Here is a 27654-nt window from a genome sequence, read left to right as displayed (position 1 = left end):
ATCATTGTATTTTTTGTTTAAGGAAATCAGCTTTTACTGTTTTAGTTTTTTTTAATTTACCGTCATTTTTTTATCTTCTTTTTTTGTCGGGAGAAAGATTAGGAATTGGGAAGACATACCAAAAGATCGGTAAAAGTGGAAACATAAAGTGCATTGGATTTGCTTTTAGTCGGCCATCACAAACATAAGTTCCACCATATTTTATTTTGAAGTTCCTATACTCACACCAGGTAAATACAAACAATAAAAAAATACTCTTTAGACAGATAAAATATGACAAAAACTAAAACAGGAGGAACCTAACATAAAGACGTAACAAACTCAATTGTCTTTAGAAATGACAAATGACAATTGGAATACCGAACACTCAAAACTTAATTCTATTCTTTATAAGCCAGTTAATTATGAGCATAAGACATGCGGAGCGCACGAATATTACTTTCTTGAGTTTTCTTTATCTCGCTAATCTCTCTCAACTTTGTGTTTCCTCCTTGCTAAACCTGGCAAGTTCATTTTTATCAACAGATAATTTTTTTTTCTTTCCAAGATAAACGATATGAGGCTGAGAAAATGTCTCAGCCTCATATAGCTTAACCTCTTCCATCTCTCTCCAACATTCCATATCTCTACAGAGCAATTGAGAAAAAAACTATCACCCCTTTGCCATACATCGCAAAACTTAGTGATAAACTTAGAAAAATTTTAAATAAACATAATCTCTCTGTTTCTTTCAAAACTGAACAAAAAGTTGAGCATTTTTTCAACTCAGGAAAAGATGAAACTGACCCTGTACTGGGAAGTGGTGTCTACAGAATACCGTGTCATGTGGGAAATTTTACATTGGTAGGACCCATCAACAAGTTGGTGAACGTTTGCAGGAACAAAAAATTTCAATAGATAAGTCCCTGAGATTCGAAAATAAAAATGACAACTTTGATTCCGCCTTGGCCCTGCATATCTTTGAAAATCCTACGCATTTGGTTCTTTTTGAGGGGGGGCAACTTTAATATCTACTGTAAATGGCCTACCGCAATCTTTTAAAGAGGTAATTGAAATCAAATAATACATAAACAGAAATTTGGCTATAAATAGAGACACGAGATATTTCATTAATCCCAATTTATAACAATTTAATTTTAAAAGAGTCAATCGATTTTTTTGCCCAGTCTAACTTAAGAAAACCTATTTGCATATCTAATGAAAACCGTAACTGTAGGCCGCCTACAACTATTGCAAGGCAAAGGATTCTTGCTCAATTATCTTGGTAAATTCTTTTTCACTGTAACTAGAGTCATTTCGGATTTTGAATGAACAATCTTGGCCTAAACAAATCAAGCAAATTCTTTCTTAAGCTTATAAGTAGGAAAGTGGCAGTTCTTAAAGCTAGATTATAAGAATTTTGTGGTTTCGCAGCATAATACTGGTGTTCCTATTTGAGGTGATTTGCTTTATAGCTAGGATATTTGAAGAAATAAAATACGTTTGAAATGTTTTTACTTTTCTTACTTTCATAAAAAAAAATTTATCAACACTTTTAGGAAATAAATATCAGTATATGTCAACTAAACTGACAATCCACGGTCATTTTCTTTTTTTTCAGTAACCCGTAAATTGTGTTCTGGTCTTGAGAAGGCATGGGAGTTATCAGCCTTACTCATGTTAATTTTTGCTTGTTTTGCCTTTGACTCGGCTATTTATTGTAATTTATTGGAGTTTCATTTATTTTTTGATAGTGATTTGTGGTGGTTTTACGCTTGGACGATTATTTGACTTTACTTTTGTTCATTCTTGGCTTAATGGAGATCTTTAGTTTTCTTTGAAAAACTCGATTTTTGGAAGAAGTTTTTTAAACTAATAAAATATTAAGAGAGGCTGGTTAGCTCCAAGATCTCTTGTTAAAAAAGGAATTCTAATAAAGATTATACTGCCCCTAGATTCTTATAATTACATAATTTCTATGCTTGGCAGGTTCTACGCAGTCACCACTATAACTCCACCAACTTCAGCTAATGAAATGATTTAAAAGTTTAAGCACCTTTGTAAGTTTGAAACTAATGCCAGAAAGTAATTTATTGTTATCCCAAACAAAAGATGCAGATGGCTGCTATTTGATGTCTGAACCTGGGTATGTTTTGTGTCTTAATCGTTTTCTGTAAAGAGAACCATTGTACAGAGACAGCGACATTCTTTGGGTAAGATCAAAGAACAATGGGTCTTTTCTAATTTTAAAAAGAACCCGATAACCCTTGAAAAAAAGGCCGTTTGAACAAAATTATCGCGGAGTTCAGGTTATAGCAAACGTTTTATCGTCATCATCAGGCTTTGTCAAAAGAGGTCCCTAAGTGAAGCTCAAATGAAGTTTTATTTGTTAAAGAAAACAAAAATAAACAATCGGAATTTGTTAATTGAACCCCACTGAAATATATTGCAAGAACAAATGTTAAACCTTATATTGAAACTTTGAATGAACATAATTATGTCAGAATTAGTAGGCCCGGTACTGTTGCATTATATGGTCACTTCTATATACTGCTAAAGAAGTCAAGTTTGGCTAATGCTAATGAAATAGAATGAAATAGGATGAATATATAATAGTTTATAATCAAATTTGGGCTATATATTTGCATACTAGGGGGGGGGTGTTGGTAAAGCATACCATATATTAAATGCAATTTACAACACCTCCAAAATTGTCAAATAAGCTTCTCATACAAGTATAAAGTCATGGTGTGTCCATTTTGACACTCTTTTGTCTTGGGCAATACCCCATATCCTGTAAAAATTAAACTACCTCTTTTTCTGTCTTAAGCAAATCCCAAATTGTAATTTTAACATTCATATTAGATCACCAGTTTCACTCAATTCCACTATAACAACTGTTTTAGTACCGGGTTGGATATCTGTCTCTCCCGTTTGACTGTAGCATCTCCCGTTTGACTTCTTTAGCAGTATATAGAAGTGACCATATAATGGACCAGTACCGTAGGCCCTATACGTGAAAAGAAGTGACGAACTAGTGTAGCTTTTTATTAGCAGAGGGAAGTCATCGGAGGATTTCTTTTCAAGAATTGGAGTTTTATGTGACAAAATAACGTGATTTCTGGCCTTTGAAAATTTTACGATCTCTCCTGAATATTTCAATAAAAGATCCAGGAAATGGATATTTGAATCAGCTTCGATAAGTCTTCAACTGTTCCCCCATCAGAAATAAAGACTTCTCAATACATGTCTATTTCTGTCACTTTTTTTTATAGTTTTCTCCTCTAGACAATCAATTTGAATAATTATTGTCCGTTTTTAATTATTAGAATGCAGCTTTAAAAGAGGGGGTGTAGGTCAATTGGGGGGGGGGGTGTAGGTCGAAAAGAGGATGTACGTTTATTATTTTGTTTGAATGACGCTTCTCTATCTAAAACCATAAATAAAGAATAGAATCATGTAATGCCAATCCATTTCAAATAATATTACTGAATGGAATCGGAAACGTGTTGTTACCTTGGTAACTGAAAATCCTTTTTCCAAGTGTCTGCTCTAATGAGGATTAGTATACTTGTAATGCAAGGCCATCCCTTCTAGGAGTATTTTTCTTTTGAGATAATATAGAAATCAGCAATCTGGATTACACAAATTGAGCTTGTCTTTCAGAAAAAGAAAATAACTAGTTTCAAAGGAATATGCCCTTGAACTATTTCAAAGTGTGACAATAGACTTTGACACAACGAAGACTGAACGAAGATGTTGCCTTCTGTGTTCTAGCTTCCAATGTTTCTGCAGTAAATTGTAAAGTTAATATGGAGGTTTTTTGCCGAAACTTATTCAGCCCACAAAAACTAGAAATAGGGTGACGATTAGGATGGGGGGTAATAGCCCCCCCCCCCCCTAGACATTGAAAATACCTTCTGATTTCTATTTCATAGCTATTATCTATTTCATCATGGCTAACTACGTTTTTGCCTCCCCCCCGCTTACAATCCTTGTGCCCCCCTACAAGGGCCCCCTGCATTTTTGTGAATCGGCGCCACTGACTAGAAAATAACGTTGAAAGAAACGAATCAGTAAAACAATTATTTGTTTACTGAAATTTAAACTAAATAGGTCTCACGAAGATAGAACAAAATTTAGAAAATCAAATCAAAGTAAAGAATCAAATGTTTTAAACAGTTTCTAGAAAACGATGGTCTATTAACAAAAATAGAGTTATAATGTTTTCTGTCTAGCTGAAGTTCTATTTGCAATTCCTCAAAACTGTTTCCACAAAATGATAATTGATTAGAAACGGATGTTTGCCGTTTCACTAAAAACTTTTCTGTGAAGTTTAACTATTCTTCAGATCAATTTTTCAACTTTAGGGGGTGGGATATTATATAGTTCAATATAATTTTCTGAAACTTTTCGGAGGGGCTGCGAATGCCATGCCTATCAGCTCAAGTAGCATCTGATAGTGATCCAAACCCATTGATGTTTAAACGTTTCCTACACCACCCAAGACCAGATCGAATAGGCGCAGGGCCGATTGGATTTTTTGCGGGGCCCTCTCTATATATTAAATATTTAAATAAAATATACCTCTATGTTAGTTTACGTACGTAAAGTAGTTCAAGTATGTGGCTCAAAATCTCTCTAATATAGGACCCTACCGATTAAATTCAATAAATTTGACATGAACTTTTAGGGGTATCAGTTTTCTATATTATAAAGGATGAATTATGTAATAATACGTAAATTAGAATATCTCATCCATCAATGAAACTTAAAATAAATATATTTTTAATTATTTGAATAACTCATAATTTATGCCTCATTGCCAAAAACAATTAATTTTGAATTTCAAAACCTTTTTTTGTTCATTTTGCTGGTAACGTGGGGCCCTTTCAAATGTGGGGGCTATTGGGACAATCACTTTAATCTCCCTTTATCTAACCCTGATCCCACCGCTGCAGCTGTTTATTCGAACTATAGATTCACGTAAAATAAAGTGAAAATAGAATATACAGTAGGCTCAAATTTTGGTCCTTTGGGAGTTTATAAGTCTATTGGGGTGTTGAGCACTTTATTTTCATATTCATTTTGAAATCCCCTTCTGTAATAATTATTAGCAGATACGGTCTACCTCAAAAAGCTTTTAGCCAAAGATCATCTTCTGACAATTCCCTTAGGACTTGACTCTCTATATTTAGTGACATTGTATCTATAAACCTAATCGGTACTTTGAGCGGCAGATGGACAATGAAAAGGATAAATTGACAGGGGGAATGATATTTTATAGTACCCAAGTGCATCTTCATTTTATTTTGGCTTGAAAAGCAAGTTTTATTAGGACTGTGGGTCTGTCGACTATCATGTAATTTTTAAGGATTTTCCCAAATTTCCCAAAAAATCAGGTTCACCGAAATCTTGCAGAAAGATTTTTTTTTTGTGGTACCGTTCTTTGTTTATGAATGTTAATTTTTGGTGAAATTTTGGAAAGCTCAATTTTTTTCGGGGATAACCAAACAATTCAGGAACAGTATAATCACTGATTGTATGGGTTACATACTCTGCTATGCATACCTTTCACATCGGTGATTCTATTTTTCCATTTCCGTTGTATCAGGAAGGGGGGGGGGCAAACAAACATTATCCTATGGGTAATACTAAACAATAATTTTTTAACAATCTTATCTTGTTTTTTTCGATCAGTTTGAGTTCTATTTTAGGGGGGAGGGAGAGAATGATACCATTGTGAATCTTCGTTGTTAGCTGAACCTAAAGTCGTCATGCCCTTCCAAGTGTTGTTTTCTAAAAAAAAAAAGGAGAAGAAATTTCCTGACAATGCTTGAGTTTGGACTAATTAGACTAATGTTGATGGGTTCAGTGTTATTTATTCGGAATTCCATGTTTCTATGTTGAAAGGTTTTGCTGTTCGTTCAAGCCACAAACCAGCAGATATAGGCAAACAGCCAAGGACTTGACTTCACTGGCTCTTAACTGGTATAAGACTGCTTTGTGAGCTTTTGAGCAGTCTGTGGTACCTTGCTTTGTTCGGAAGTATGGACCTTTGGTCTTCAGACCGCTTAGGTAGAGCCTGAGCCTTCAGCTCTTGAGAATGGCTTAGCGTTCCTTAGAGCCCTCACTGCTTAAACCTTAAATTGCTTATGACTTCATTACTCCCTATTAGTGAGAGCTACAATATCCCGAATAGATACCAGCTGTGGTAAAATAAAGTAGTTGAAATCAGGACTGAAAGGTGAAAGTTGTGGTATCACTTCAAGCCCATTTTTCTCTATTTTCAGTTGCAATATGTTATGTTCTGACAACATGTTTTCATTCTGAGACTTTTGAGATTATTTTTGCAAAATCACAAGTTTCTAGCCTATAAATTTCACCTGTTTGTTAAAGAAATAAACAAACAAACTAGCATTCACTGCACAGATCCCACTTCACCAACTTTTGGTCTACAGAATTGTGATATTTCTGGGTTTTATGTTACCTCCCATGATTAGCAATCCAATTCTTTGGACTTTGGCATTGCTGCACAGTCAACTAAGAAGACCTGAAAAATTATTGCTGACAAATAAACAAAAGAAAAATGACATTGTTCGAGGGCAGAATGCCTAACCTGAGGGCTAAAGAGAGCTACGTAAGTGGCAGAAAGCCAGCAAGGTACCACTGCTATCAAAGAACCAGTGAATTTTGTAGAGATTTTGCCTCAGCTTTATGCTTAATGCAGACATTACTACAGTCGCTAGTTCAGATTGGTTTAATTTTGTTATGTTCGACGGTGTTCGAAATTGTTTCAACCGTGTATTTTTTTAAATAAAAATAAATTGAAATATTCGGAATCAGCGACAAAATAAATCCTCAGAACTAATTTAAAAAACTTGTTTCCCCAATAACAGAGATAAAACATCCCGTATGTTGTATGTAAGCCTTTCTATAGTATATACGGTACTTGTGTATTATCCCGAACACGCTCAAGAAGTAAAGTTAGGTTAATCATAATAAAATATACCAAAATATGATGAAGATATAATACTTTAGAAACAAAATTATTGAAACTACAACAAAGAATTATGGAAAGCAGGCCGCCCAGGACGCATTACATTAAATACTTAACCTAACCACCTCTATATATTAAAAATATTTAATTAAAATATACCTGCAAGTTTATTTCGCTCAGGCTAACCTGATTATCTCCGAATGGACACAGAAAACCGGTTTTATTACAGTTCAAGAACAAAGTGTGGTCACTATAACACTCAAGTGCTAGCTGAGGTTATAACAATTGAAATTTGTTTTCTCTACAATTCAGCAAGCCTCCTGAAACTTTTGTTTCGCTTTGGGCAGAACATATTTTCTTTCATCCTGAAAATTTGGTACAATTTGATGAGGCCATGGCTATTTCTAATGATAAAGGTTTTTCTCAGTGGGTGAGGGAGGCTGTAGAAATAAAAAAAAACATATGTTTGCTAATCTTTCAATAAACATGGATACGGGAAATTTAAATATTGACCCAATTTACTGGCCACAGTCTCGTTTGTTGTTTTTCATTTAGTTTTTTTTTTTGTCTCTTTGTTGTTTTTTTGTCATGGCTGGCCACTTCGGCTTAAGATCTTTCAAAATTGAAAGTTATAGCGATGATGATTGGGTTTGGGATTTTGACATGGATAAGATCATCAATGCCTACCATGCCTTTGTTAAAAAAACAATTTGTTAAAACTTTTATAGAGTTTCGGTTACTATTGAGCCGGTTCGCCCCTCACTGCAGTTCGTTACCACGAACTGTTTGATATGTCTTCCTTTCACCACTTAGATTACTACATGCTGCTACTGCTCGGTAAAGAAAAAACATCAATAATCAAGACATTTTCTTTTTTCTCCACAAAACTAGATATAATGTCATTGTTCCTTATGATATTAGTGAACACGAAGGAAATTTTCCTAAATAGTAAACTATTTCATTGTTTTTTTTTTGAAAAAAAAAACAAGAATAATTCCTTTAATAGTAGCTTCAGTACCCAAAATGTGCTAACCTGAGAGTTTCCAGGCTTATTGTGCTCTTACTTTTGTTCTTTATTTAGTATATCTCATTTTATTTGCTTTTTAATCTGGGAACAGAACAGATGCTATAGACATTTGAAAAAACAAGAGATTACTTTCCTGTCTTCACCATTTGTGCCCTTTCAGTTATCTTTATTTAATATGAGCTCTTTTACAATCATTTCGAGTTATTTTCTTAGACAGCTTGCCAAAAATATTCGCCTTTAGAGAGAAGAAATGTTTTTTGAATAGAAACTCGCAGTCTTGTTCAACATTTTCATGGAATTACTTTATAAAACAAAGTTTTTGCATGAGCAGATTGCGCTGAATAAGGATTTGATTGAAGAAGATAATAAAAAACAATTGTTCAAAATTTATTTTGATAATCTTTTCATTACAGTGCATTTTTCCAAGCTATTTCAGAAATAGGCCCCTTTCAAAATTCATGGTCACCCAAATCAAACAGTTCGTGGTAACGAACTGTAAGTAAGGAGCGAACCCGGCTCAATGGTAACCGAAAGTCTAAAAAACGGAATTTTGATACCAATAGATAAATCAAAAGAATCAGATTTTAATGCTGATTTCAAATATATAAGTTTCATCAAGTTTAATCTTACCCATCAAAAGTTACGGTAGTAAATTTGGCTGATTTTAGAAACAAGTAAAAAAGGCCCTCAAAAGACCATATGATAATGACGAAAATCAAACCATCAGATTCACCGTACCAGAAAGTCCTATTGCGGATGTTTTAAGCTGGTACCTTGGCAAATGTGAAATTTTCCATTTTTTGCCAGTAGGAAGATCAGAAATGCGTGTTTATTATTTTTTTTTTCCCCCATGGGTGATCGCATCGACCCAGTGGTCCTAGAATTTCGTGAGAGGGATCATTGGAATTGAAATTAAAAGTTCTAGTGCCCTTTTTAAGTGACCAAAAATGGAGGGCAGCTAGGCCCCATCCCACGCTCATTTTTTTTCCCAAAGTCAGCTGATCAAAATTTTGAGATAGTCATTTTGTTCAGCATGGTCGAAAATATTATAACTATGTCTTTTAGGATGACTTAATCCCTCAAAGCCCCCAGGGGAACGGCTGAAAGTTATGAACTTTACCCAATGTTAACATATAGTATTGGTTATTGGGAAGTATACAGACGTTTTCAGGGGGAATTTTTTCTGGTAGTGGGGGGGTGGGGGTGGATCGGGGGTTATATGGGAGGATCTTTTCATGAAGGAAGTTTTCATGGGGGAAGGGACATTGCTATGAAGGGGGTGCCGGATTTCCCATCCTTATTTTTAAAAAAATCAGAAATTAAATAAGAAAAACAAGTTTTTTAGACTGAAAGTAAGGAGCAACATTAAAACTTAAAACGAACAGAAATTATTCTGTATATGGAAGGGGATGTCCCCTCCTCAAAGCCTCGCTCTTTACGCTAAAGTTTGACTTTCCCACACCTTTTTTTTTAAACAATAAAAAACTTTAGCGTAAAGAGCGAGGCGTTGAGGAGGGGACTTCCCCTTTCATATACGGAATAATTTCTGTTCGTTTTAAGTTTTAATGTCGCTCCTTACTTTCAGTTTAAAAAACTTGTTTTTTTTTATTTAATTAACTATAAGTAACCACCTTCAATACTTCTACCATGGAATCTGAAAACTTTTTTTTTAATAGAATATCATAAACTGGGAGAAGCTATAACAAAGAAAAAACTGTAAAATCATCGAGCCTCAGTGCTCAGACTCTGGTTTTTAATGTTTCAGTGTTATTAAAGATATTAGTTTTTAACGCCAATTTTTAGATATTAATTTTATTAAAGTTATTTGGATTTCACGCTTGTTTTTAGATACTATTAAAGAACTACAACAGGTAGAGCTGTCTTTCTTTGCTTTTTCTTTATAGTACTCTTTAATTATGGATCCTCTAGGAATTTCTGAAAACTCTTAACTTAAAAAAAATAACACACAAAAACACAAAGTAAAAAATAAAGTTTAAATGAATTAAATAAGAAGAAGAAAGACCCAAAGGGAAATAAAATAAAGAGAATCCCCCATTGTTGTTTTTTTCCTAGTAAATCAGTGTACTATTAAACTTCTGATGTTCACTCTCTCTCTCTCTCTCTCTCTCTCTCTCTCTCTCTCTCTCTCTCTCTCTCTCTCTCTCTCTCTCTCTCTCTCTCTCTCTTCTTCTCTCTCTTCTCTCTCTCTCTTCTCTCTCTCGTTATTATCAACTTTTTGTCTGAAATATTAGCAGGTAGCACCTCGTTTTAATAAAAAATACACTTGCACCGTGATCTTCACGGCCTTTGCTATCCACTAGACCTATATAATTCTTTTTTAGGACTCTTTTGCACCAGATATCATTAAACCAGTTTATCCATTTGCACATCAAATCCGAGAGACAGATATAGTTAGTCCCGACTCCAATGGTAGCAGCTATTCAACAGGTAAAAATAGGCCTGATTAATGCATACGTTTTTAAGTTCGCCTATCTTCTGAAACAGTTTTCAAAATAATTTAAAGATAAACTTACAATCTTAAATTTAAGTAAATAAAAGTTCAAATAGGGATAAAATCCTTTTAATAGACAGTGTTTTTTATAACAGACAGTGTATCTGTATGATTTATCAGCTTAAGGAAGTAGAGTGAAATTTCACATCTGGTAGAAATATTGATCTTTGATCAATATTTCCGAAAAACAGTTTTTCTGAGGGAGTAAAGAGTTAAATTGAAACTCAAAGTGAACCAAACATTTTTGCTTCGCAGTTTATTCATCATGTATTTGAAAACTGGGGTTCATTCTTTACTGAGTATTCTAAAGGACTCGTTCTTTACATGGTTTGCCGGCTGTTCTAAAAAACTCAAACATGTTTTTTTTTCTAGAGTTGTGGTACTTTTACAGAATTTTACGAATATAAAGACATATCACGAGTCAGTTTATTTGAACCAATTTTTCAGATACGGAACGTACTTGTATTTGCAGCTGGGCCAGGTGTTTTTTTCGCCTCACGTGGGATGTAAAATTCAGATGTTGTGGCGTGACCTCCTCAGACTGAGGCGTGCTTCAAAAAAACTTTTAATGCGTGTTGCAAAAACTGCAAAGAAGCAATTTTGTTTGTTTCAACTTCCAACTTGGTTTTTTAATACTTTTAGAAGAATTTTGTTTTTCAAATTATTTTTTTCCTTTTTTGGTTTTTAACATATGCATAATAAACTTTACAAAATTATCTTTGTCTAACTTATTTACGATATCTTGGCGGGTGTGAGATAATAAGAGTAGAGGTGACCCTAAAGCCCCCAGGACTCACCCCTGCTGCCACCTACAACTTTTTTTAACACCATATATGAGCACGAGAACCACGTGGTTTATGGTTTTTGTCAATGAGAATTTGAAAAACAGGAATTTTGTCACATTTATGTATGTTTTCATGGATGGTTATGTGTGTTGGTCGATTTATTTGATGTTTTTCATGGATGTTTAATGGTTTTTGTCAGTGAGAATTTGAAAAACAGGAATTATGTCACATTTATGGATGGTTATATGGATTTTGTCAGTTAGAATGAAAAAACAGGAAGTTTGTCACATTTATGGATGTCAACAGCAATTCATGTCTGTTTCATGGATGGTTATGTGTGTTGTTCGATTTATTTGATGTTTTTCATGTCTGTTTTATGGATGATCCAGAAATAGTATTGGATGTTGTTGCTCTCGCCCAAATGTTATGACATTCCCGAAAATATTTGATCAAGTGTGTCCTTCTCAGCCAATCCTCGAGTCGGATACATCCTCCTTCTCAGCTAATCAGAGGCGTGCTTACATATTAGCGGCAGTGGGAATATAAGGAACGGTATTTTTGCTATAGTTTTATAAGTCTGTGAATAGAATTCAAAGCAGTGAGAAGAAGAACAGTTTTGACTTTACTCATTTGGATATATATTTGTGTGTGTTGACAATGGCGAGTGGAATGTTTACCCTATTAGAAGTTGATAGTGGAGTTGATGATAATAGTACAAGAGCACCAAACATTGCGGTGGAAATTACGAAAGGATCGCGGCTTTGTCTGGAATGGGATACAGTATATGCAAGATATGTAATATCCTTGAGCAAATTTTAAATGGAGGATCAATTATGTTTCGCCGCTAAAGTTGATATAGCACATGTGAATAGACTTCAATGGGCTTTAAGTGCATTGGTGAAACATATTGAAGACAATAAACAGTATCGTTAATTGCACATGCTCTGTATTATTGTTGTTGTTGTTGTAGTTATTAAATAAAATTGTTTCGAAATCGAAAATGTTCCCTTTCTTTTCTGGTTAGGGCTAAAGAATCAGGGTCAGTCTAGAGTCAGCAGTCAGAGTGAAAGGATTGAAAAATGAATGAATTTGAGAAAGAGAGAATTAGATAAAATCTAGTGTTTATGGAAAAACATTTGATTTTGGATGATGATTTTCTCGAGTTATCTCTTAAACGCAGGATATTCTCTTGTCGGGGAACACTTGACAATATAATGAGGAGTGATTCTCCCCCATTGGACTATTGTATGAAACTTTTAAAATGTGATTCAAATGCTTATAGCCAATTTATTGATATATTAATTGGAACAAGGCAGAATCATATTGTGGATATACTTTTGAAAACATTGCCAATGGATTCAATGTAGATGGCTCCCCCATCATTCGAAAGAGGTAACGTCACAGAGTTACTCCTCTCTCCCCCATTTCCCTCTTGTTGAATTTATCGAACGAAGAGGATCAGTTTCGTTTTAGCTGTGAGTGAGTTGACATCGGAAACCGAAAAATGTTCTATATATGTCCATTGTGCATGTACACTCTTGGCAGTTGGAATCAATGTGAGACTTGTACAATTATTGATGACTATAGTGAAAAGTGTAAATTATGTAATCCTTGTAAATTACATAGAGACTATGCAGTACAAATTAAAGGATGTAATTCATGTCTTGAGGAGGTGTGTGACTCTCATCATAGAGGCCACCTATGTTCCAATTGCCATTATGATAAAAGCGATCAGTGGGAGAATACTTACCCCGCTATGATTGGAAAGAATCCCAAACGTGATTTTAGTTTATTTCTACGAGAATGGTATCGTCGCGGATTTAAATTATTCTGGGAAGAGGAATCTGGTCTACGATTCAACTGTTGGAGTAACAAGACAATTTGGTTTCTACGTCATCGTTGTGATGACACTACCTACTATGACAATAAAACAAGTGATTTTTATTTGGCAGTTACCGAATGTGATTCACAATTTGAAAACATTGTATGTGATATTGCTTCAAATAGACAGATTGAAACTCGTGAATTTCATAATATGAATGCAAATAGTATCATTGACTATACAAAGAGATATGACAAGAGTGAAGTTACATTGTACTGTAGAACATGTGACCCTGACTTTGCAGTCAATCAAGATCAATATAGAGTGAATCCAACTTAATTACCGGCATTAGTTTTTTTTGATACTTGTATATACATCAAATATGAATATATATAAAAGTATAGATTGGAATAAGTTGCTGCATATATATATACATTTTATTAATAAACAAATTAACAAACATTTTTTTGTCATTTTACTCCTTGTGCACTAAAATAACTACTGGAGATTTCTGAGAGTAGATTGTACACTAGGTAGACATTCAGGCATGAATTTTATATATAAATGGTGTGAAACTGCTTGTGATTATAGCCGCAGCATCTCAATACACCATAGAGTAGCACATGGGAACCGGGGTTGGTGGTCGTTAGTTCACACACTCTCTTCCGATTTTGAATAATAGTTTTCCCACTGCTATCAACATAGTTGCTGATGTGGGGTATGTAGAATGTATAGGGTAGACCAAGAGGATCAAAAAATTCAATCGTCTTCATTGTTTGAAAGATGCACAGCCATTGACCCGTCAGCACAGTCGACAGACTTCTATTAACAATAATCAAGTTATTGTTGACACGTTGAATTTTTCCAAGAAAGTCCGAGGGCAGACAATAGGATTTGTACTGGGACATGTAGGGGTCCATATTAAATTAATTGATTATTTGACTGGTGTTCATGGCGCCAAGTCTAGTAGAACACTGCCTTCGGGAGTGATTTCCCAATAGGTTTCATATTGATTTAGTGAGATTAGGGCAATACTCTCAGCCAATAGGTCGGCAAATGTACGCTCTAAACGCACACTCCCCGTACGTACTATACTCATATCCTGTGTACCCGACAAATCCAGTACAATGATACCATGTGTTTTAGCAAACATATCTTCGGTTATACCATTTTCAAACAGTTGAGAATCATGATATAGGGTTTGCATGGTCAACTCGTACAATGTTCTATAGGATCTATTAAAAGATAGATTGTAAAGTGGGATGCCGTTTACTTTGCACACAAGAGATGAAAGTCCAAACATCTCGAATTTATGTGGGCATTCAGTCAATGATCCTATTGCACTAGCGCTTTTTACAAATGCCAACGCCAATTTCGAAGGGATTTCACCATTGATAAAGGATAAATCGGTGAAGGTGCGTGACCCCATTGCAATATGACGCTGATTGGTGATTGTATGAGGAACAAGTAGTTTAATATTGTTGCCATTGGCTCTCAGTTTTTCCACGGCCAATGCAACAGAACTCATAACCTGTTGTTTGCGTACATGAAGTATTGCCGAGGTGAGGGAGAGACTTACATCGGGATTGCCAGCAAGTTCTTTTCTCAATATGAAATTGGAGGGTGCAAGCGTCAATTTTATATCCACTTTAACATTGGGCGGCAGCCATTGGGGTATATTAAATATTTCATGATATATTTTTCCAACTAGAAGTAATTCAATAGTTGTAGCATTTTTAAGTGCATATGTACTTTCAGTATTAGTAATGTATTCATATCCATTGGAGGTGCCTCTCAATTCCTTGTATGACTTCGGTGTCATCAGCATGAATTGGTTATAGCTTGTATAATTTGAGAGATTGTTGCATGTGCTCACCAGCGTGCCATTGATGTAGACAGTAATTTGACGAAATAAATTATGTAGTATACAATTTTCATAGGATATTCCATCGGCCCGAATCGGCATTGTATTATCAGATTTCCAGACTTTCATTTGCAAATCTATAAATGTTGAAGATAAGTCCATAAAGTAGTCTTCATTGGAATAAATTTGAAAGTGGATATTATCGGAGAGGGGTTGTTGTGGATAAAATTGTTCATAGTATCCATGCTTGACACTCACATCAACATTTTCAGCATTGAATAGATTCAATGAGGAGGTGATTGAAGTTTGAGAATCCTTATGCGGTAGGTAGGACATTTTAGGAGAAGAAATCTAGTTTCGATCTGACAATTTTCTTCCTGGGACTTCTGGCTACGCTACGTGTCGGCTTTTTCCTTCTTTTCTTTGACAAAAGGGATATATTACGTTTCCGACCTGAGTAGAGACTGATGAGGGATGCATTGTTTCTTGACCTTTTTAAGCCTTTACCATTTTGTTTTAATTTCTCGCCAAGGGATCGTGCGCTGGACCTAAGATTTTCCGAAGCACTTTTTTTAAAATCCTTGCCAGAGCCCCAATCGTATAGTGCAGAGGACGCAAAATCTGTCACAGGCGGTATAAGATATTTTCTAGCCAGTGGTAGTGAAGAGCGAAACAGCTTAGCAAACCAACTGCCAAAACCTTAGCCAGACATTGACGAGTAACCTCTGTAATATTCCATTCCATTGCCCTGTTGTCTTGGACCAAGAGTATTAACATAGCAGTCAATATCAGGACAAGTGAATACCACTTTTTTATTAGACATCTTGCTGTTGAATGATGGGTCGAAAATGTTATGTAATCACAGCCAACCCTTTTGAAATTGCTATTGGATCGCCCAATTTGGTTCTTAGTGTTAACTGACAGAGTTCCAAATAGGAAGTTTTTACGGGAATATACTGAAGATGCTTTATATTGTAGTGGTGAATATGTTCTTGATTGGTTTTTTGTTCAAGAACTCGTAGGAGGGGAACATTTGAATTACGAACCCGAGATGTTTCCACAAATGAAGCATAGAGAAATATACAAGTGTCTGTGGTGAAGGCAGGCGGGTAGTCAGCGAAAATGAAATTAGTGTTTCCGGCACTTTTACCATTGATTATATTGAGCTTAAAGCCAAGAATATCCTTTAGGCTATCATTGAGAATAACCTTTTCACTGCTAATAGGTGAACTACTACAGATATTGCCCTCCTACTGTGAATAGTTGAAATAAAAAGCAACCTTTGTTCGAGCGGACATTCTTTAATTAATGTAACGAGATAAATTATTCATACAGGTGAGTTCCTCAGATGGTACTGCAACACCTGAATTATCCATCCAATTTATTTTTTGAATTTGTTCTTAATCATCTGGTGGTGGTGGCCAATCATAGGGTCTAATTTTTATTTCATATTTACGATCTTTTCTCAGGATGTCCTATGTATTTTTGAGAATACAATCGACAAGAGCCACTTCATACTTTCCGTCGAATTTGATGTTGGGGGAGAGTTTCGTCCAAAAATCACTTGTTTTATTCAGATCATTGTAGAGAGGATCAGAAACGTTGGACATGAAAGTCACATAGAAATCATTGGGCATTGTTAATGTCTTCAGCACTGACCCAAGAATCAAAATCAGAGTTGTATCCTAGCCAGCGAACAATCAACTGTTTCTTACAATGGCGTGTACGACTCTTTAATATCTTTTCAATTTGATAAATTTCACTAGTGTTTCTAACTTTTTGCATTTCATATTCATAAAAACCGCCGAGAATCTCATCATCTTTGGTGTCTTGCAGTCGATAAGTTATGGGTATGGTGTCTAGGATTTTAGACACTTTAAAAAGTTCGGTGCTCCATAAATAATTCCCCTTTTCAAAATTATTGTTGGTTCTATTAATTCGAACAGTATCACCAACATTGAATTCCTTTTTCTTCTCTTTTTCACCATTGGAGTATTGATTTAGAAAAGTATCAAATGTATTTTCATTGTAGTGAACATCAGTTGGTGTAGAGTTGGACAGAGATCGATGGGGTCGTTGATTATAAATCAACATGATTTTATCTAAATCATGAATAAAATCCGATGTATTTTTCAATGTGCAATATATTGAAATTAATAGACGAATCGTTCTTATTAATAGTTAAGCCAATGCAGCCTTTATCGGACTCTGACTATGATAATGTGTTGTATTATATTTCAAAAGAACCTTTTGAACATAGTAATTAACAAATTCACTACCGCGATATAATTGAAGTTTTCTACACGAAGCCTTTTCTAGAATTCTCCCAATACCCCGAGCAACTTAGATACATCTCTTTGATTGTCGTAGACGGGTGTAGGCATATCGGCTAAATACCCTGATTGACACCCGAACATATTTGTAGGGGGCATTGTGACGTTGTTGAAGTGCGTCTAAAGTTAAAAGATCCGTTTGCATTATATGCAGAGGGAAAAAGGCTTTAGTTTGTCGATATTGTTTACTGCGAAGCCTGTGATTCCGATGTAGTGTGTAACTCGGTTCATTTTCTAGATACTCTTTTGCTTTTTTCAATGTGGTGCTGCCAGAGACAGCTTTGGAAAGAGTTTTGGGAGAACTTAAACTTCCCACCTCACCAATATTGTCGTGAAAACCTTTCAGAACATCATCCAGTTTAAACATAGAAATGTAGTGTAATGTCTACCCCTCTTATACGCACCTGGTGAGTGAATCAGATTGTATTCGCGGTTGAATAGCAGTCACCTAGTTTGTAAATTCATTGCTGCTGCTGATAGTATCTTCAAATATTGAATCTTCTTCTTCTTTTTTAAATGGTGTTGTTGGAGGACTATATTCTCTTAGTTTCTTTAGAATTTGCTTATTGCCAATAAGACTTTTGGGAAAGTTTGATACACACAGAAAGGTGTATAGTTTATCGTCAAAGGATAAAAGTCCTTTACGATTCGTCACCACATCACAAATTAAATCAACTAGATTATAACTTTTTCCCTGAATTATAATTCGTTTCCCTGTGCTCTCGACTTGAACTTGATTGCCAGTTTCCAACATGAGATATGATAATACTCTTTTACTCTGTTCTCGATAGGTCAAAGGCAATAGGTTTCCAATTTTCAATACAATTGAATTCAATTCCTTCTCCTTTGATTGCAGTGCTGCAGAATCTTGAGGAGATGTTTCCTGTTTAGAGGGATCGGCGACAGGTCTCTCACAATATGGTTTATGTTTGTCCACACGTCGCAATGCATCTTGAAGTAAAAGCAGTTTTTTGTCATCGGCAATATTCTCATCATTAATGAATTTGCTTAGATTGTCTTCAAAATGTTCGATGGGCGAGAGGACAAGTTCAAATGGTGTCAATTTATAGGGTTTTGCCAGTCTCTTTCACTAGAGAAAACTGTTTACAAGTTCTGCAGTTATTGGTAGCAAAATTCTGAAAAAGCTAACACACGCCTGAAGGAACCTTGTTCTTTTAAATTTTTTTCCCTTGTTTTTTAAGTTCCATGCACCGATAGTTGAATGATGTTGGGTTTTCTGTTGTATAAAAACTTATGACAGTTGAAAATTGCCCTCAGTTAAATTTAAACAAAGTTCAGATATTAGATTAATGAAATCATTGTCAACCCCATGTTTGCGTATAGCCTTCCTAAGCAATGGTTTTGAAGTGCTTAAAACAGAAAACAGATGCCGTTGTTCGTGTAGTTTCTTCAGTGTCATAATGGCGACTGATAGTCTTTTCTACTGTTCACCGGAAGATATACTGTAATTTCATTGTTGAAAATGTCGGTGACTACACGTAGATCCTCGGGCGTGCTCTGATTAAGATCCAACAAAATGTAACCATAGGGCTTGCTAGTCGCCTGAGTGTACGCCGACAATATAAATTTTGGGGCGCCGGGGTATATCTGTTTATTGAGAGTTATGAGCGAGCTAGAATCACGAACGACTCGATAGATAATATAGACAGTGCAATTCAAAGCAAGGGTTCGCATACATTTACTCTGATGAAACAGATTGTGTAGAACCAGGTTAATGGAAATATGTTCATGGTGGGAGCCAACAGTGAACAGTTGTAGCATTTCCTGTGAGAACTGTTCAAAGGATTCATCAAAATCGTAAATGATCAGCCACGAGTTCGGTTCAATACTACTGATAATATCAAGGACCTTTATGAATTGTATTGTTATGTATGTTTCAATAGCTTTTATTTTGTCATAGGACTCCTGCCAAATACTATAGAAATAGTAGATTTTTTTTGGTTTTTCCAAAAACATTTTATCGTAATTTTGAAATATTTTAGTTAAAAGCGCTGTTTTCCCTGACATTGAGGGACCACATAGAAACGATCTGAAGTGTGTTTTAAATTGATAAATGATGTTGGGGACAACAGTCGGACTACAACTAACTGTAAATCATATGTGCTCAATGAATAAGTAGTAATTTGCCCATAGATCTATCTATTCAAGAACAACAAAAACAATATTTCATGGCAGCATTTATTTCGACACTGCATGAAAATATTTGTTCAACATGAACAACGATAAAAATAATAACACTTGTTCAACGTGAGAAAATTTCATGGTCAAAATGAAAACTCTATTTGTTTAACATGAACTGCAACGATAACACTTTATAATAAAGCACTTTTTGTCTTTTTGTCTTTATACAACACTTTATGTACAATAAAAAACACTTTTTGTACAACACTTTTCTATACAACACTTTTTGTCAACTTAAACACTTTTCTATACCTGACACTTTTTGTACAACAGAAAATACACACACACACACTTGGAACAATAGCACAGTTGAACATGATTATGGTGAATTTAAAGGTGTGGGTCCCCCCCCCGGGGGCCGCGGGGGCGAAGGCCGGCCGGCCGCGGGCGGGACCCCCCCCCCTGGGCGGCCGCGGGCAAGGACCCCTCCCCCCGGGAACCGCGGGGTGAAAAAACAATAGGTGCCGTCACTGCTACAGGTTAGGGGTTGGGTTAGTTAGTTGGTTAGGCTAAATTATGAAAGGTTGGGGTGGTGGTTAGTCAGATTAGGTTAGTTTATCCAGACCAAGTTGATTGTAATAGTCTAGGCATTCAACTCGATCTGAAATACTGTAGTGGCCGTGGGGTAGGACACTCACACCATTCTCAAGTACATAGACCTTGTCGGATATACACGACATTGCATTCTTTTCCACTCTCACAGTATAATTTCTATACTGTAGAGAGTGAATTGCAAGCACTTGTGCTCTCGGCACTAGGCTACTTTCTACACAATCTCTGTACACACTCCTGTTGAAATTGCTCTTTACAAAGTTTATTGGCACCCCTTTACACGCCTTCTTATCTTCCCCACTCTGAGTTTCCACGCACTAAACTTTGGGACCAGGGACCATCCCCCTGGCTATCACATCCCTCCCCGTCTCTTATGTTACCATTAATAATTGGTTGGGGGATTGACTTTTCACCAGCTCGAGGTAGAGGGATAGATTGCAGTTGGTGAAATCCATTCACGAGCTGATGTGTCCCCCATTTTGCAAATCACCCAATAAATACCCTTCTCTCCCATTTACCTTTAACAGCAGAGAATCTGTATCACCATAGTAAACTTGAACCTCCCCCTCCCGTTGCCATTGCAACTTGCACAAATTGTAAAATAAAGACAACATGAGCTTTTTTGAAATTTCGAGTACTGAACTGCCGCCTGCAATATTCTTGTTCAGTACTACATTTCGCTTTTTCCTGTGTAGAAGAACCATGCCGGGCTCTATGCTCGTGAATGAGGTAAAATTGGGGTCGGCAATAATTCGTGCCCACTCTAGAGGGTCAGTCATGACGTCGCAGCGAGATCTGTTCCGTACGCTTTCACACATTTTGCCAAACGTTGGATTTAGGATGAGCTTATACATTTCCTTCTCCACCTTTGAATTGGCCTTATAGCGTTTATCGACAAAGGTGTCGATAAACGTTTTCAAGTAGGGTTGCTGATTGAACTGCAGGACCGTGTGTATTTTGGTGATCTTGAAACCGTTGCTCACCATCCAGTGCAAAAGCACATGGTGAACAACGATATTCTCTTTAGGGTCCAAATCAGCAATCAGTTTCTGTTTGGAGGGAGTCCAGTGCATCCCCATATCCACAACCAATGAACGATTGTAGGGACTCAGAGAGTCCCTGGTCACCGGTCGATTGATACAGGGAAAGACAAAATCTTTGACTGAGTCGTGAAGCGCCAGCGGAATGTGACCATCAACTTCAAAGAACCATCCTTGTGGCCCATTGTCCTCGACGATGGTAATGTCGGGGAACTCATAAGGATTCTCAAGCCATTGATAGTTCCCACATGGCAAAGAGTAGTGTGACATTGCCGAGGGGTACAATGAGTTCATGTCCAAGAACACTGCATTTGACTTTGCACCGGTGCTTTGTCCGCTCGGATCGGTTGATAAGACACGGTCCCCATGAAAAACATACCCCCCCTCATTGAACGCGCTACACAAAAGTGCTGATCTACGTCGGTGATTAGGCCTCTTTCCTCCCTGCTAATTTTTAAAATTAAATCCATCACTACATGGCGGGCGAAAAAATAGGAACTACTGTTTAACCCGATGTCTGAATGGATCAGGTTTCTGTTCTAACAGAGTGTATCCAACAGAGCTAAAACGTCAGAAGCGAAGTAAAGTCTATAATACTCATAACCATTTTTACAACTCTCCTTGGAACCCAGCGTGTGAGCACACACAAAATCCGCGGCAACGCATACACTGTTGGTCAGTGAATTGTAAAAAGCTTCAATTGGAGGTTGTTTCTCCTCGCTTAAGCGTGCGCCAGAACAGTAATAATCGTATGCATATATACCTTTGCAGGTCAACAGGTCATACATTTCACTGTCTGTAAAGTGCTGTTTAAGCAAGGGAAAGCTATCAAACTTGTCGCTTTTTTGCACATGAATCAATTGACTTAATGCCTTGGGGAAAAAACTAAAAGAATCTAAAAACCTGATTTTATTCCAACACGTATGCCCATTATCCACTGCCTGCCATTTCAGTTCGAGAAGCAATAACTTCTCAGCTGATTTGGGAATTATGTTGTAGATAAATGAACTATTTACCCATGGACAATCTACTCCCCCTTCTTTCCTATGCATACGTGCCAGTGCCGGTAAAATAAATTTTAAGTCATAATTGGAGTTATGAATAAAAACTGGGATAAAAAACTGTTGGCTAACATTTAAGTTACACGATTGCTGCGCCCCTCCTCTCCACTTACGAGGGGCCGGGGAGAGGTCCTGCCACCAGTGATCATGCTCTCTGACTTTCCCCCTCCCCCCTCGTTTCCCGTTTGTCCCCTTATACACCACTACAAACAACCCCTTAAAAACCCAACAAATTTTTTTATTATTAATCGCGTGACGATCCACTGCAGACAGCACCATTGGATAATTCGTATTTCTCAAACGAGAAATAGCACCATTAGCCGTGTCAATCAGTTTAGTCAATGCCTTGACCATGCACTCCCGCTCATCCAATGTTTCAACTATTTCTAACAACCGCAGGGTGTTAGAACTGTCTCTTTGCGCGTGGGCATAGGACACTGCAATAGCCTGATGTTCTTTGACTCGGTTTGGATATTGGGGGTCATTCACCTCCACCAGCTTAGCCTCACAGTCCAAAGATATTTTGTTGCACTGGAGAAGGTTATTCTGAAAATTTTTGAAACGTAGAATGGCCCTATCCCCTGAAACCGTTTCCACTGTCTGGTAGCCGTGGCGGCTACAATGCCTCATATGATTTTGTAACTTTAGTTCAGTCCAAAATCTAGAGAGGCATGTTGGACAGTAGAAACGAGTCCCCTTTTCTTACCCTCCCTCAGAACTCTACTAATGTCAGTGATAGGATTAAAATGACCGATTGTGTTCGGTTGACTAGGTGGCATGTATAACAACCAAACCCGGTGTATAACCAAATCAACTGAGGAACCCCTTATGGGGAAAACCACCCCCTTTTTCTTAGAACGAGCCCCATCTTCAAATTCAGTTTCGTATTGTACCACAGTAACGCCAATATTTAAATGAGCATTAGCCCTTTCAAACACATCAATAGATCTTAGCGTCACTGGGTATTTTCCTTCTAAGCATTAAAAATCTACAACTGGGAAATCGGACCATACTTTTCCGTGTATAGCCCAATCGTCCAAATTTTTCTTGGTAGCTTCATCTGCTAGAGGCAGAAAGGCTGACATGAGGAAAGGATATCGGAAACACTTTTGATCTGTTTCAAAACAAATCTTCTGTACACCACGACAACCTACTAGATCTGGATTATAATTTAAAAATGTCTCCCTTTTATGCCCACCTGCCCCCCCTCTTAAAATAAAATCTTTCTTAAATTTACAAATATGTATACTTAAATTTTCAACAAAAAGAACTAGAGAGCCACTCCCGTTTTCATTGAAGTTATCGAGATGCGTTATAATTTGATCGACCCAATCTAAGAAAGCTCCCTCAAAATTTTCTAAATTTGAATAAACCAAACGCATCTCGGAATGTATAAAATGATAGAAAACCTCGCTTTTCCCCTCATTCAAATAAAAAACCTTTAAAACAATGGAGACCTTAATTGAATCCCTACCTCCCCACAATTGAATTTGATTCTCCATAAGTGCACGAATTTTGTCTACATATGCATGCACAATTTCTATAGGGTCAAAAACAAATTTTCCTCCCATAAGTGTATTAAAGGGATCCCCAAACGTTGCAGTGAAAACAACTATATTATTTAAAATTCTGTTGGACAGCTGAAAGTCTGGGAGAGTTGTCTCCCCCTCTTCTATATTATCCCCACCCCCAAGTTGTTCAACAAAATCTGGTAACTACTCCACTACTGTTGTTTGAAGTGGAGTCGAGTTGGGAACGGAGTTTTGATAGGTCACTGTTTAATCCCGGGGTAAAAAGACTAAAATTTGCCTATTTGTTTTAAAAAAGTATCACACCACAAATGCGCGATAATCAACAATTAAAAAATCACCTAAAAAGTCGTCAATATTATCTGGAATTTGATGTAAATCATCCCATGTTAAATTGTCCTGAATCTCCACTGGCGGTGTTAGAATCGGTTCTTCCTCTTCTTCACTAGATGGAGAGTAGGGGACCAATGCTCGTCCAATCTATAAATGAAAAATAGCTTATTTTCAAAGTGTTCAAATCACCCCTACTGCTTTTAAAATTTGGATTATTATTGCTTAATAACATTTGGTTAATACAACTGAAGATAATCTAAGATATGACATAGAAGGCAACAATTTGTTCGTTTATTTTCAAAGTGTTCAAAAAAAAAAAATTTTCGGCGCTGCCCCCCCGGCCCCCCCCCCCTAACCATTCCCCTCAGCGCTTCCCGGACCACCCGTGGCGCTTTTCGGAGCCATGGCGCATCCCTGTGGCGCTTCTCGGGGCCCCGCATCGCTTCCCCCGATGCTTCTCAGGCCCGTGGCGCATCCCTGTGGCACTTCCGTGACCCGTGGCGCATCCCCCCGGCGCTTCCCTAACCTTGCCCCCCCCGCACTCCCCGGGCCCATCGGGGCCTTCCCGGCTCCGAGGCTCCCAGCCGTTTACCAAATGCCCCAAAAAACCGTATTGTTAGACGGCCTAAGTCGTTTCGCCTGCTCCCCGTACAGGTTGTCTATGACTCCAAATGAGCCTAGATTATTTTTAATCGCGTTTCTGCTCTGTTTGCAAGCGTATTCTCGGGGAAACAGTACAATTAAATTCGAGAACCGTTAATTCTTATTCAGGAATGTCTCTCCATGCAAAATCATGACATGTTGATCTAGACAATCGTTACGCAAATTAGAATTAGGCCTATGTGTAAGAGATTGCAATGCTATAATCTCTGTCAAACACAAATTGAGTGGGGGAAAAACATCTTTTAAAATCTATGAAATTTTAATTTTACAGTGTTGAAAAAAGCGAAAAGCGAAAAGATGGAGGAAATGGGTAGAAACTAATCAGCTTTTGAAAAACCGTGGTCTTTACTTGATAGCCTCCTCATACAAAATTGTGTTTAAATAAAACAGAAGTTTATAACTCAAAGGCAGTTTTCTATGAGAAAATAATATTCGGGATATAGTACCCCTTTTCGGCTTCACTACGAGCCGTGTCGGCAGACTGCTGAATGTATGTGATAACAGCGACCTGCGTGCCAAGGGGGGGGGGGCAATGGACTTGAAGATATCAGAAAAAAATGTTATTTGATGAAATAAATGGTTTAATTCTAGGTCACTTAAAACTATAATATTATAGCAAAAATAGCATTTTGTGATAAAAGGGTTCTCAAACAGTAAACTAGAAAATTAGGTAAAGATATTATTATGAGATAGCAGCGAAGAGATAGCAAAGATTAGAAAAGAGTGGTTTCCTTGCAAAAAATTATATTTAGATATGTAATATGGGGTTAATATCCCACAGAGATAAGTTTATATTGGGATTGAAAAGGACTGAAAAATTGGAAGAAATAGAAAGGTGGGAAAAAATACTTACATTTGCATATCCCGGCTGCACTTGGGCACCCGAAGGACCAGGTAGTGCATGCTGGAGGGCCACTTCCTGACCTTGCATAAGTGGGGCAGCTCTTGAAGGCCCAGGCACTGTATGATGGAAGGTGGACGGGCCGGCTGCGTTGCATTCTTGTACAGATGATTGCACTTGTTTTGGAGGCTTCGGCCAGCTACCATATTGCCGGACAGTAGCCATCGCATGGCCCGCATTATTAACCCTCGCTTTCTTGGAGGGAGGGGGCACGCATTCTTCATAATTGGTCTTAAAAAGAAGAGAAAAAATTAGTATCTAAATAATTTCCCTTTTTTTTACAGAAAGAAAGTTAGTATCATCATCCATGTAATTTTGTCTAGAAAAGGCATTTATCACTAAGAAAGCACAACGTAAAAAATTTCGTGAAATATACTAATTGCATCCTTTTTTTGAATCTGAGAATTACGGCTCACTGAGCCCTTCAAAAGCCTGCCTATATAAATCGGCCTAATTTCTTATTTTTAGGCGTTTCTGTTCTTTTCTGGTTTTAATCTGCATTGTGTACACCATGTTTGATGCATTTAAAGTATTAACGGTATTTTTTATCTTTCCATATCCTTTTACGATAGCTGGTATTTATCACACACCCAGAAAAAACAGCCCACGGAAAATAACCCCCACGGAAAATATCCCTGAGAAAAGACATGGGACAATACCCCCTCCCGCCACCGAAAGATATGGTAAAAATGCTATTCAATTTACGCATAATAAAGCAATGTATCTTTTTCTTAAACTCACCCCCTTACTTTTCACGCGAAGAAACAGTTTGTTTTCACTTTACAATGATGGCGATAGAATTGAGGCATGGCCCCCTCCCCCTTTCACCAATGTCCTAAATATATTGTTAGATCTTAATTTGAAAATAACGAGATTTCATCGGTTCTCCAAAAAGAGATTGTATATGCCTGCGCTTAATAAATTGCAATTGTCTGCATGAGACCGTTTTAATTTGACAGGAGAAAAACATCCCATTTTGATCTGAGAAACCTTTTACAGGAAGTGCTTTAAAAGGGTGACTGCTAATTTTAACCACGCACTGGAGTCTTGTGTCAAATCAGAGTGAGATAATAACAACAGAGCTATGGATGTCTCATTTTGATAAAATATTACAATTGATAAAAGTCAAACTTTAATAAAAAGAGAATTATTTCTTTTTGCGAGAATTTGGGGCTGTAAAACAAGGGTGGGGGGGGGTTAGGTTTTGAGGGTAAAAGAATATATTTTATGTTTTCCATTGATTATAATTATGTTTGTATGGTTTGGGGGGGGGGGGGTTTACTCGAAAAAATGAGAGGGTTAAAACAGAAAAAAATTTTATTTTTAAAATAAAAATAATGAAAAACAGAACTTACATTGCTAATTTCGACTGCCAAGACTTCTAAAGAGTTAAATTTATCCATTGTTGTTTACACAGCGTCAAAATACTTTCTGATAATTTAATCACAGTGCATGCCCGTTATAGATGAAATCTCAAGGGTTAATTGTTATGTAACGGGGAAACTATATGTAAGCAAGTCTCTGATTGGCTGAGAAGGAGGATGTATCCGATTCGATGATTGGCTGAGAAGGAAACACGTGATCTAACTTTTTCCGGGAATGTCATAACATTTGGCGAAGTCCTGTTTTTCCATTCTCACTGAGAAAACCATATAACAGACATGAATTGCTGTTGACATACATAAATGTGACAAAGTCCCTGTTTTTCAAATTCTCACTGACAAAAACCATGAAACATCCATGAAAAACATCAAATAAATCGATCAACACACATAACCATCCATGAAAACATACATAAATGTGACAAAATTCCTGTTTTTCAAATTCTCATTGACAAAAACCATAAACCACGTGGTTCTCGTGCTCATATATGGTGTTAAAAAAAGTTGTAGGTGGCAGCAGGGGTGAGTCCTGGGGGTTATAGGGTCACCTCTACTAATAAGTCAGCTTCTATCTATCTATCTATCTATTTATACAATATTGTCTTACATGAAATATTTAGAGTTTAAACCTTATTTCACACTGGTCAATTTATTTTCAAAGTCAACTTT

The 27654-nt window shown here is 36.8% G+C and overlaps 1 protein-coding gene across 2 annotated transcripts in view; it reads left to right on the top strand.

The window, feature by feature from the left end:
* Positions 1 to 27654, top strand: part of LOC148954039 (roundabout homolog 2-like) — a 386920-nt gene that overhangs the window by 343812 nt on the left and 15454 nt on the right. For both annotated transcript variants that reach the window (XM_089085754.1, XM_089085755.1), the window contains exon 15: positions 10349 to 10454. In XM_089085754.1, the coding sequence (XP_088941880.1) occupies positions 10349 to 10454 (106 nt within the window). The remainder of the gene's footprint in view (positions 1 to 10348; positions 10455 to 27654) is intronic.

This window comes from Artemia sp. Qi Xiang Cuo, chromosome 3, assembly GCF_049724085.1.
Source record: "Artemia sp. Qi Xiang Cuo chromosome 3, ASM4972408v1, whole genome shotgun sequence".
NCBI classification, from domain to species: Eukaryota; Metazoa; Arthropoda; class Branchiopoda; order Anostraca; family Artemiidae; genus Artemia; species Artemia sp. Qi Xiang Cuo.
This window is presented reverse-complemented; position numbering and strand designations above follow the sequence as displayed.